Source organism: Anas platyrhynchos, chromosome 15 (genome assembly GCF_047663525.1).
Source record: "Anas platyrhynchos isolate ZD024472 breed Pekin duck chromosome 15, IASCAAS_PekinDuck_T2T, whole genome shotgun sequence".
In the NCBI taxonomy this organism is placed as follows: Eukaryota; Metazoa; Chordata; class Aves; order Anseriformes; family Anatidae; genus Anas; species Anas platyrhynchos.
In genome coordinates, this window is record NC_092601.1 from 5,741,912 (window position 1) to 5,754,333 (window position 12,422).

The window sequence follows — 12,422 nt, forward strand, 5'->3', positions numbered from 1 at the left end:
GTTATCTTCATGTCCACCATGGTCTCCAGGTCCTTTTCTGACAAGCTGTTTTTCATCTCAGTTGCCCCCAGCAGATGCTGGTCCCTAGGGTTGTTCCTCTCCAGGTGCAGGACTTTGCACTTCCCCTTTGTGAACTTCACGAGGTTCCTGGCACTCCATTTCTCTGTCCTGTCCAGGTCCCTCTGGGGGCAGCACAGCCCTCTGGCACATCAGCCTTTCCTCCCAGTATTTGTGTCATCAGCAAATTTGCTGAGGGAATGCTTGGCCTCATTATCCAGATTGCTAATGAGCAATATAATAGCTTATGTCAAAAATATGAAATCATGACATGGGCTCATAGAGAATTATGATCTCCCTGATATCCATAGCCATCCTGCAATTTATATCTTCAAAGAATTCAGGCAAATTTAATAACTTAGATCTCTCCATATTTTTATTTATTTAGACTCAATTTTTCCATGACTTTCACAAATTTAATTGTGATTGCTGAATCCACAGCAGCTTAATGAAGTTCAGAGTTGATCTTAATTGTTCAGCAGGATTTCCTTGATGAAAGCAAATCAAAATACAAGCACTCCCCCCCCCAAAAAAAAAAATTAAAAAAAAAAAAAAGAGAAAAAAAGCATCACATATTTCGGGAAAGCAGGTTTTGAGCAGGAAAAGGTCAGTCTTCACAGGCTCACATATTTTACATTGTACTTAAAGGAAAGAAAAACAATTCTAACAGAGCCTGCTTATCTGTAGATTTAAGACCAGCCTGTATGTTCGTAAACGAACAACCTGTCTTGTTTTAGTCTGATGCATTGATATTTCTGGTGGTAACCTATTTTCAATCCTTTACTGTCATGAGAATCAGTATGTGCATAGTTAGATTGAAAAGTTGTGGCCTCTTGCATTTGAATAAATGTTTTTAGAAATGGACTACTGGAACAATCGTACATGTGGCTAACAAAATCATGTCACACTGCAGAATGACTTTTAATCTGACATACATTTTCAGGGCTGGACGTTGAAAACAAGCTTGTCACGTTTAATATCATCTACATAATTTTACTATTTGTACTTCCTCATACCAGCACTCAAAACAAAACCAGCCAAATAAACAAACAAAACACACAGCCAAACCCCCACCACTGAAAACAGCACTATTTTTGGTACTGTGAAGAACAGGATGGGAGAAGAGAGAGCTGTGTAATCTGTCACCTTTTTCCTTGGAGCACAACTCAGGCCTCAGTCTCTGTTCACTAGTTCAGTTTGCACTTGGTGACATTAACTGACATCTGATTGCCTGTATGCACGTACCTGCAAGCAATATGTGCCTATTATATATCTTTTGACAGTAATAGCCCGCTATTGGCTTATAAAAATCGAATGGTCTGAAATGAGAAAGTATTTCTTCTCAGTGCTGCTGCACATACACAGAAAAGCAGTTTGCTGCAAAAGAGACAGCATAAAAAGTATTATAGAAGCACCTGCCTTATTCTAGTGGTTGTGTGATACAATTGCTTCTGGCAGGGAACTGATCAGTAGAAGTAAACATACTTTTCCTTATGTGAGCACTTGAAAAAGTCAGAAAGAATGTTTCTCAAGTGAGGTGACAATTCATAGACTGAAGTTTCTAAAGAGCTGTCAGTATATGTAGAACTTGCTTATTCTTAGGGTTATGTGGCGTTATCAGCTGAATGATTGGTTTCCATAACCATTCTGCTTCAAATATTCAAACCAAAAAAAGTTTCCTATCTTTTAGGGATGAAGGCATTCATTCCACCAAGCAAGGCAGTAGAAGGAGAACTAGCTTGTAAAAGCAGTTGAAATCGTCTCCTTGCTTTTCTGAAAAGCTTTTTTGTTTTAATTATTATTATTATTATTTGTAAAATCAAAATAGGGAACTCACAAAAGTACCTAGTAAAAATCTACTCCTGTTACAGTAAGGGTTGATACACTAACCTGCGCTTCATGCTTCAGCATAATTTCTTGTATAAATGCAGTCTCTCCCCCCCCCAAAAAAAGGGGGGGGGGGGGGAGGAGAAGGAATCAATTCATTAAAATGATGTCTTTAGGAAAAAAACAAAATTTAATCAAAACTGAGTGACCAAATGCTTTCTTTCTCAACTCTTTGTTAAGGTGGGGGGAAGAAGAGGAGTGGATGCAGAGACCCATGTCCCAGGGGATTATAGGGTGGTGAATTCTAATTGGAACGTAAATCGTGTTTGTGTTATCTGTGGAGACTGGCCTCTGTTTGTTAATTGGCATGCTGAGATCATTTTGAAATGGTTGATATAACACCGTGGTCCATTGAACAGGAAGCTCTGCTGTTTTCACAGTTTGATAATCAATGCATCGCTGCACACAATTCCTTTCAAATGTGTGTTTGTTTGTCCTGTTTGCTTAATTGAACAGCTGCAATTACTGTTACATACAACTGAATGTTAATTCAGGAAAGAAGAGAATTTTCCTTCTTCATTATAATTTTATGCATAAATTGAAAGCCTATATAACATTAAGTGTTAATTGAGTGCACTAATTCATAGGTTTAATCAACCAAGTATGATCAATCATATTTTGTACCAAAAAAAAAGAAAAAGAAAGAAAAAAGAATTATTAGCAGAGTTTTTCTTTTAAGTTCAACATTGCTTGATTAATGTGCATATACCTCATTCATAAGAACAATCACTATTTGAAAACGTGGATGAATACAGTATTGTATTTAGAAAACTTATGTTGATGAATACAGTTCATTGCTTTCTCCACATCTCTGGAACAAATCTTAACAAGTTCATGGTGATAGATTTTGCTTAACAATTCACTTAAATATGTCACATGTATTTAACCCCTTAACTGAACTTACAGTATGGCAATAATATTCCGATCAGTTGCTGCTAAATTTTACAAAATATTATTTAAACTGCTATAGCAAACCAGTTAGAATGTGAGTTTATGTTTTAGGGTGGTTATGCTGCCTACCGGTATGCCCAGCCTGCCACTGCCACTGCAGCTGCCTACAGTGACAGGTAAGATCTCATTTATCACTAATAAATATTTGACCAGTGGAAGCTGAAGATGATTCTATAAATTTGCCTTGTTGAAGTCTCATAACTGTCTTGTTGCTCTGCAGATAGCTGTGATATCTAAAGCAGGCTATTTTATTATAATCCATGAATAGCCATAAATTAAGAGATTTTAGGCCTTAATTGAGAATTGGGCATGAGACGTGCACATTCCCAGGCTGTAGATCATCCAGTTAAGGTCTGTGGCCCTTGTACGACACAGATAAATATATGTATGGCTTCATGATGGTCTGCTGCTAAAGATCATTATTTAACTTAGGAGTATTATTTCAGTTGATTTAGAAGCTGAACCTACTGAGTGCCCTAAATTCTCATTGACATTGTTTTAGTCATTGGAAATTGAGAATAAACTGCATCTAAGCTTGAATTATCCAAGGCAAAATGATATATATTTTTTCTATTTACTTTCTACACAGGCATTAGACTTTCTGAAATACTAAAAAAAAAAAAAAAAAGGTTCTACTTCTGTACTGTATTTGTAACCTCAAAATGAAAACGATATTGGTGAAAGTAATACCAGAAATAAAAGATCATTAAGATATGCATAAGAAAAACATGCAAAGACTTAACATCTATAAAAGTTATGTCATATACATTAACTCATCTTCTTGCAAGATGAAAATCAAGACCCCTTTCAAGTCAATGTCTAAATTGCTAAATTCTAATAGGAATATGATTTTGTCAAATTGCTTAAAATTTGACAAAAACTGGACAAAAATTTGCAGTGTGTGGACATGATTTTGTAATGAAAAGAAAGAATATCCTACCTGTTTTTCAGAAATTATACCTTTAGCAAAATCTACCACTAATACTTTTCAAGTATTTGAAGAACGTACAACTGTAAAAGGAGGATGCATATTGTGAAAGACAGATACATGCATGTGTTTTGCTTCACGATTACAGTAAGAAGTAAGGTCACATTTCTCAAATCGCTATTCCCTTGAAAACAAGAATTTCCCTTGAAAACAAGAATATAATTTCTTAATTCTTGATTTGAAACATTACTTTAGATGCTAAATTAGACATTGCTTTTAAAAGTTTATTTTTCTTAAAGAAATCAACAGATTAAGAAATTTAAGTGAACTATTTCTTAGATTGAAGTGCTGTTCATGGATTCCGTAATTTTAGAATAAAGTATCATGGTATGAATGTTACAATGCTATGCATGCATATTTGCCTTTCAAAAGCTTACTCTGGGTAATGAAGATGTATTTTTTAAAGTTATGTGAATAAAATAATTTGCATGTGTGGCTGAGGCATGCTGTGTCAGACAGGTAAGCAAGTTTCTTTCTATTAATCTTGTATCAGTAATATCAACTAGATGCTGCTATTTATACTATGTCCGTGATGTACTATTTCTACTTAGGGTAACCTACAAGGTGAAGTGCTACTCAGTAGACTCATTTAATTTCCACAAAGGTGTGTTAGCATGTTGCAGCTCTAGGATTATTCTCTGATTTTATAGTGCAAAAGAATTCCTGATTTTAAAAGCTTATTAAGCTGAAAGGACAAAATTAAAAATAACCTCTCGTGGTTATTCATTTTTTTGCCAGATATCATTAAAATGTCCCTGGGTCATTTTATAGGGTGTTTACTCCTATGAATAAATGAATTTCTGAAAATCTATACATTATATAGAGAAAGTGAACAATATCAATATGACTTTTAATTATGAATTAGTGTACCTTCTCATAAACCAAATGCTGTAAGGTAAAACGTCAGTTGGTCACATATTGTATGGATAGAAAGTCCTCAAACATCATGAAGAATTATGCTGACAAAAAATAAAGGACTTGTTTAAGAAGAAGATAGTTATTTTAAATGTTGTTAAGGAAGCTTGAGATGGTGTCAGCAGCAATGCAGTTATTACAACCCTTAATTATTTTTTTTCCAAAAAGTTTAATTTTCAGATACACGTATATTAGAATTGTCATAACCTGTCTGTTGCATAATTTTAAATATCTTAAAAGAATTATAGATCTTCTGGATATTTTTTTAATTTAACTTTTTAAATGTGATTACCCATCATCTTCGAACTGCTTCCCCAAAATGAATGTGGTTTCTTGTGCTAATTACAAATATCACAAATGAATTTTATGGGAGAATCTTAAAACTAACATAGAGAACAAAAGAAATAGCAATCTGCTCAAGTATTTCTTTGCATATATGAAACTATATGCAAACATGGATACCTCTGATTACTCATAACCTAATTTTACTTACATAATTTTACTAATTTTTCATTCATTTTTTAATGAATTCAATGTAGTAAATTTTATGAGTCATTAATATTGCAAACTCTAAAATTCAGAAAAACAGTTCAGTACAACTGCTTGTACATTTTCGTCTCAGTGTAATAGTCACCTGCTTTTGCCTGACAATATTAAAAACTCCATATCTGATAATATATACTGCTCCTTTTCAATGTTGATTTGATCTATTTATTTTCATTTCAAATTAAACATACTTATTGTCTATGTTTAAACAATGCATAGGAAAACAAAGTGACAGCCAATGAGTGAAGCAGTGACATATCATGAAAATATATTTTAAAAAGCTTTATTCTTTTTAACTAATAATATACATGATGAGTGTTGGTATCCCATATTTGACATGCTTCTTAAATCAGGATATAAAAAGAGGAAATCTTTAAATTGGAGACATATTTTTGTAAATTAAATATAAAGGTTAACAGAAAGGTTTCTATTAATCAAAATCAATACACCAAGTCAATGGTTAATGATCACTGTAACAGAGCTCTATTTTGAAGAAAGGCAATGGTATCCTTGTTTGTCAGAGTTGGAAATATTGCTGGAAATAGGCAAAGAAAAGATATAAAAGGGGCAATTAGTTGGCAATGGAATCCTCATGAAATAAATCAAAGCAGAACTGTAAGTTTGATAAGAAAATCAGGTACTCCTAAAAATAATTTTAAAACTGAAGTAGGCCTCACAGATTTCTCCAGTGATTTCTTAGCACTGGAAAATAAAAGCACACACACACAGAAAAAAATAAACAGAAGATGTAGTTTGTTTTTATGAAGCAATATAATCATCAAATACAACTTCAAAAAACTTACATTGGATTTTTACACTGTGTGATCTCTTACTATGATAAATTGCACTTAAGTATATGGAGATCTTTGATAAAGTAGATCAAAAAAAAGTATTTTATAACTTTCCAACATTTAAAATATTTTTGATACAATGCCCAGTCCTTGTAGCTGATAAAAGGGGACTGCTGGTCTACAAGTATTCTTCACTGTTCTGGAGCTTTAATTCCCAAGCATTTCAAACAGAGCGCTTGGAAAAAATAATTATAATGATGTGAAAAAGACACTAAATCAGATGTCAGCAAAATGTTAGTACAGCTTTTACTAATCTTTCGTGTAAAATTTTAAAAAGAATAAATAAGCAATATAGTTTTAAAATTTGTATCAAAGTCTGAAGTAAGAGAAACTAGCAAAGTCATCAGCTTTTATATTTATGAGGTAGAACAAGCCAAAGCATGGCAGTGGGGTGTATTGTCATTTTGTCATTGCATGTTCACTTGATGTTGCTAGTACGTCTGTAATGCTGTATTGGATTTGACGGATCCATCACATAGCTCAGTGAATGGCTTGCTTGAATTAAGCCTATGGGCAGACTTATTCACATTGATTGGCTATTGGTTTTGTGTTTTATGATTTGAGTATTGCATCTTTCATAAGAGTAAGAAAAATGTTCCTTTCTTGCATATTAACTTTGTCAGCAATATTTATGAAAGTTTATATGGTACTATAATAAAACAAAACAAAACAAAACCCCAATGATAATGAACTTTCCTTGCCAGTAAGGCAGAGTGTTTTCACTTGTACTGCTTGCTAACCCTGTAATACTTAATAATTGTGTGTTTATATATGTATGGTTTTGTATTCATATATATACACACATTCCCCATCCATCACCCGTTCACAAACACACACATAGATGTTTGCACATGCAAACACAAACACATACACACACACACATATTTCCAGATGTATTTTGCTCTGAAATCACTTCCATTTTTTAAAAATACAATATCCAATTAAAATATCACTATAAACAATGAGAAGAGATCCCTCATCACTGGGAGCTGACTTTTTTTTTTTTTTTAACAGTAAGATATATTCCAAAATATTTTACAAATATTTTGTAGTTTAAAAGGTATATATATATATATTTGCTATCAGTTTGTGTTACACGTTCTGTGGTCATACATTGGATTTTGTGCAAAATTTGAGACAGGTGATTTTATTATATGTAAGTTGTGCATCTTCCAGATCTGAAATTTTACTCCCTTTAAAATCCTGATATTCCAGAAGTTTACATTTTTAATATACTTACATGGAGTATTTATTTTTGTCAAAGTACTGTTGTCTACAATGATACAATTCAATATATTTTCCAGTTCATTTTGTGCAAGTTGTGAAGAGTAATACTCAATATTTCTAGTCAGATTATCCTAATATAATAGGATAATAGGTACAGATTTGATTTAACTGGAAACATGCTTATTAAAGGATCAAAAAGTAGAATGAGAATAAAAATACACAAGCTATAAAATGTTAGCTTATATAGATGGAGGTGTGGAGGTGATTTTTTGTGTATTGTAGTATTTAAGATTATCTATTAGAATAAATAATGGAAAAAGCCATATGTTTATTCATTTTATTTTCTCTTCCTGAGGAACTTACTAGTGATATATACTAAAAATTAAGGTTTTGACAGCAAGTAAAATATAATAGCATCTTCAGTCAAAGTTTAATTTACCATTAAGCAATTTTATAGAAAGATTAATATTTTAAACAGTAGTACTTCATTCATTTAATTATCATACCTTTTAAGATTTAGGAGAAATAGCTTTCATGCACAGTTCAAATTTTTAAATTAATTGGTTTGGAAGAGGGAAGAGGAAAAAGAATAAAATATAGCAATATCTTTATTCCCAAGTGGAAAATTCAAACATTTTTGAATTTTGCTATGTAAGTTAAATGTTGAGAAGTATGGAGAAATTTGGAGGACTGGAGATAATAAATATAGGAAAAATATATAGCCTATATTGTGTGCTACTCAAATGTTGGGAATCAAAAGGACCTCTTAGCATTTTGACAGGTAAAAAGGTTGTGTTTAACTTTTTTAACAGGTATAATACAACATGCATGTAATACTACTTCTTCAAACACTTAGGTTTGTTGTGGTGATGTTTGATTGGTCTAGTTTTTTTCTGGTTTTGATGTGTGGTAGCTATAGCTTGTTTATTCTGTAATACTGCAGACAAATTACTCATCTAGCTGTTACAGAGATGTAGTTGATTTAAGCTATTAGGCCTGTATGTCTCTATGCCTATATCTGATCTATGGCAAACTGAGTATCACTGGCACAATGCTAGAATTTCATAATCCATATTCATCACTGAGATCACAGTTTTGAGAGTGACTGGTATTTATGACTCATGTTATAGCCATAAAATTACATTTTAGTGAATGAATTAGAAAGATTGGATAATTACAAAGAAAGAGAATATATTAGGGAAAAAAGGAAAAAAGTCCAGTATATGAAAAGTTTGATATATTATGAATAGGGTGTTTCATATAGAGCGTTTTGACAAGAATTTCTAGAAATAAGAATGTGCTGCACCTAGTAATTTCTAGTGACTCAAGCATGGTTCATTTTAAAATGTTGTAGATATAACACTTTTTGCGGGAGGCACATGGAGTCACATTCATGTAGTAAAACTTGGCAAAGAATTACATTTCATAAAACTGTAATCTACTAGCAAGTCCAGAAAGCTATCTCATATACTTTGAGGTTTCTAACATTCTTCTAGCATTTAGCAAAATTAACATATTTTCTGATACTGTGAAGGCTTGTTTTACCTGTATGTGATATCAGTATGTGTGTGATATCCATGTAACTATTAAACCAACACCAATGGTTCAAAACTTGGGTAATCTTTGCCTAGAATGGTAGCAAACACTGGTTATGAAACCTTTGCCATGTCAGAACTTGTATTCTTCATACCCTCTTTCTACTTCTGTTTCCTGTAATTCCCATTCTCCTTCACTGTAACATCAAGGGATATGCTAAGAATCCCCGTAGACAAGAAAAGACTTAATTATTACTGTAAAATCTGTTTTGGTATCCATGCTGCGAACTGCAAAGAAAAAAAAATGATGAAGAAGCTATAGGAACATTAAAGCCTTAATTTCCTTGTCCGGATTCCTAAAGTGCTCAATATTTTAAAGATTCTGAGTACTTCTGCTACCAGTTCCTTCTTGAATACCGTGGGATCTGTTAAGTGATTGTTATTTTCAAAAAATAATAATAAAAAAGGGCACTTATTCTGACATTCACGTAGCAACTTCAATATCCTGTCTTTCTTTTTTTAGTACATCTAGCCTACGTCAGGTCATGAGTTTTAGCTTGGAAGATTCTTACCTTAAAATAAAACTTCATACTAAATAAATATGATTATAAATATATTCCTTTGATGCAATTCTATGCTGTGACATTTTAAAAAAGAGGAAAAAAAACGTTTGATTAACATTTTTAAAGTAGGAATTATCTATTTGATATTTCATACTAGCTTCTTCACTCTTAGAGGATATTGAAAGAAAGTTCAACATTAACATTTTAAAGAGTGTTGTATTCAGTGGACTGGATAAATATGGAGTTAGGGAGTTATTAAAACATTGATTCCTAATCCAACAGACCAAAACTGTTACAGTCTATTGGGTCAATGCTTGTGCATCTGACATGATAGACCATAACAGTTCCTTTGGACATGTCAGTGTCTAATTATACAGTTTTTAGTTTTCAGATCATTGACTCGATAGACCACAAAGAGGCAGATTAGAACATGCTATAAGTATTGTTAGCCTAAGTACTTTCACTGTGACTGCTTTAAAAGCAAGGAGAAATTAAGAGGATTGTGAAATAGGCAAAGACAAGATAAAGGTATGAAATGGTATTAATAAAATAGGGAGTTAATTGGATTTCATCCATAGGTATTTGCCATGTAATTTATAATGTGTTTTAGGTGAGTTGAAGAAATACTAGAGGAACAAGCTTAGAAAAAATCAATCAAGAAAGAGGAAATTTGTAATCTTGCATGGCTTTTCTGTAGTTTTTCTGACTTCAAAGAATTCCAAAGCATTTGATTAAGTATTAAAATAGAAATGTTCTTCCTATAACTTTGGGCTTGTCAAATTTCTAAGTAACACATCTGTTGAACTCAAGGAACAAATGTAGGAACTCCAAGTAAATCAGCAGTTTGTAAGAATACTGCACAACAGGAATGGGAGAAGAACGTTTATACATGTATTCTAAAGAGCAACTTTTTTTGAGAACTTCCATAGTATGTTTCATATGCATGTAGAAAATAGTAAGGTCTTTATTTCAAAGTTTAAACCAAAACTGTACCAACATCTAAACTCTCTTTTGTCTTTCTTGAATGAATTCTTAAATAATCCTGTCAATTTTTTTATAGATATGTAATTCTGATTATTATATAAACAACTTCTGTTGCAAAGTTATTTCTAAAACTACTTCAAAAATTAAAATAACTTCAAGAGTAAGAACTGCTCATATAACCTATTGCTGAAGAAATTGCATGTCTGTATGTTAGGAGACTGGTCAAATAGAATTGTGGATAAAATAGCATCTACTAGTAAACTGTAATAATAGTTGGGAAATCAGAAATAAATATAAACTCTGAACAATACATTTTTTGATGTACATAAAGAATAAATCCCCCCAATTTTATATTTTGTCATATACTTTACTGTATAAAGCACTGATTCTTTACAGTAGGGTGACTATAAAATTCTCTAGTGTTTGCCCTAAAAAGAGTGAAAAATATGCTCAAAATAGAGTAGTAAACAAAATTTTCATGTATAAAACTTAAAAATAGCGTTAATTTTGCAGTCCTCAATCATACTGACTTTAGTTTATATTGCTGACACTGAGCACTTATAAAGTACTGGATTGGTTCTTGAAGTGAGGATTTATTTTAAGTGTATAGGATGTATTAATGATAGGAAATGGCCAATCTTAAAGCAGTTATGCCACTGAAATCAGTATGAATTCTACTGTTACATGCTGAGTTCAGAGTTTTGCCCGTTAGTTTTAGGTTTCACTTAAAAATGTTAAGATCTAGTTAAAAATCTGTGTTCATCTTGCAGATAAATGTGCAGTTTAAAACTCTTTATGGTCTTATTAATAATATTTATGTATTATATTATATTATACTCCTTCATACATAGAGAAATTCCATGGATACAGCAGATAATATGAATTAGAGCAAGGCATATTTGTTTAGCTCTGATTTAAAAAAATACATAAATCTGGAACTAGGTATGTACAGATTTAAAATACTGGTGAAAGGTCTATAGAAATTCCATGGGTTATGATGTGAGAGATTGATCAAGATTTTGGCAACATTTTAAAAATATTTTTGGCAGCAACAGTAAGTTCCAAAGTATAGAGCCAATTTGCTAAAAATTAATTCATTATAGTTTTCAAGGGTTAATGGGAGGAGAGAGAGAAGTCCGAAGAGTTGTATCTCCAGTGTATGCAGTTGATTCCCTAATGCACCATACAGTATTAACATTAGGCTATGCTAAAATGAGTCTCTCACCTTATAGTGTTTGAGTAAATTACTTAGTTGCTTTAGTTCAGTAGCAGAACTAAAAAAGATTCTTGTCCTAGGTGAATCCTTGATATATAAGTTACAATCTGTTGACCATTTTTCTCTTAACTATTTTTTTTTCTCTAAATAAATAATTTAATACAAGCATGTCACAGGTCTTGAAGAATGCACCTTTCAGTTAGTGTCCAGAAGAGTTGGGGATTTTTTCTTCTTAATATACATTTAAAAATATATATATATTTTTATCTTGAAAATGTATTTTTCACAATTGCAAAAGTGCTTTCTGGTATTAAAGCTAATTATTTCTGTTAAAGAAGTTATGTGACTGTAGCTAGGAGAAACCTTAATGAGAGAGAGTTGTTGACTTTCCTGTCTCTGGCAGCCTTTGGCAGTCTAAATTCTGTGTGCCATCCTGTCATTGGCTAAATCATGCTGAAATGTCCTGTACAATGCAGAGATGCTAATTTAATTGCCTGACCCGGCAATCCAATCATGGGCTTGGTTAAGCCACCTGAAAGCAGGCATCTCATGCCATCTGAGACACTCTAGGGCATGTGGGACACCCACACAGGTAGACGTGACACATGATCTTCTGGAATGGCAGCTGAGTCATGGCCAGTGGACGAGGTACCTTTGTTCAGGCAACAAAGATGAGCTTATCCTTTTTCTGGGAGGTAATAT

General features: G+C 32.5%; 1 protein-coding gene across 40 annotated transcripts in view; it reads left to right on the forward strand.

The window, feature by feature from the left end:
- Positions 1 to 12,422, forward strand: part of RBFOX1 (RNA binding fox-1 homolog 1) — an 895,957-nt gene that overhangs the window by 860,279 nt on the left and 23,256 nt on the right. For 29 of the 40 annotated variants that reach the window (XM_038186799.2, XM_072023682.1, XM_072023681.1 and 26 more), the window contains 2 exons: positions 2,125 to 2,178; positions 2,947 to 3,011. In XM_038186799.2, coding sequence (XP_038042727.1) covers positions 2,125 to 2,178; positions 2,947 to 3,011 — 119 coding nt within the window. The remainder of the gene's footprint in view (positions 1 to 2,124; positions 2,179 to 2,946; positions 3,012 to 12,422) is intronic. The other 11 variants (XM_072023700.1, XM_072023695.1, XM_072023692.1 and 8 more) reach the window with 1 other exon arrangement.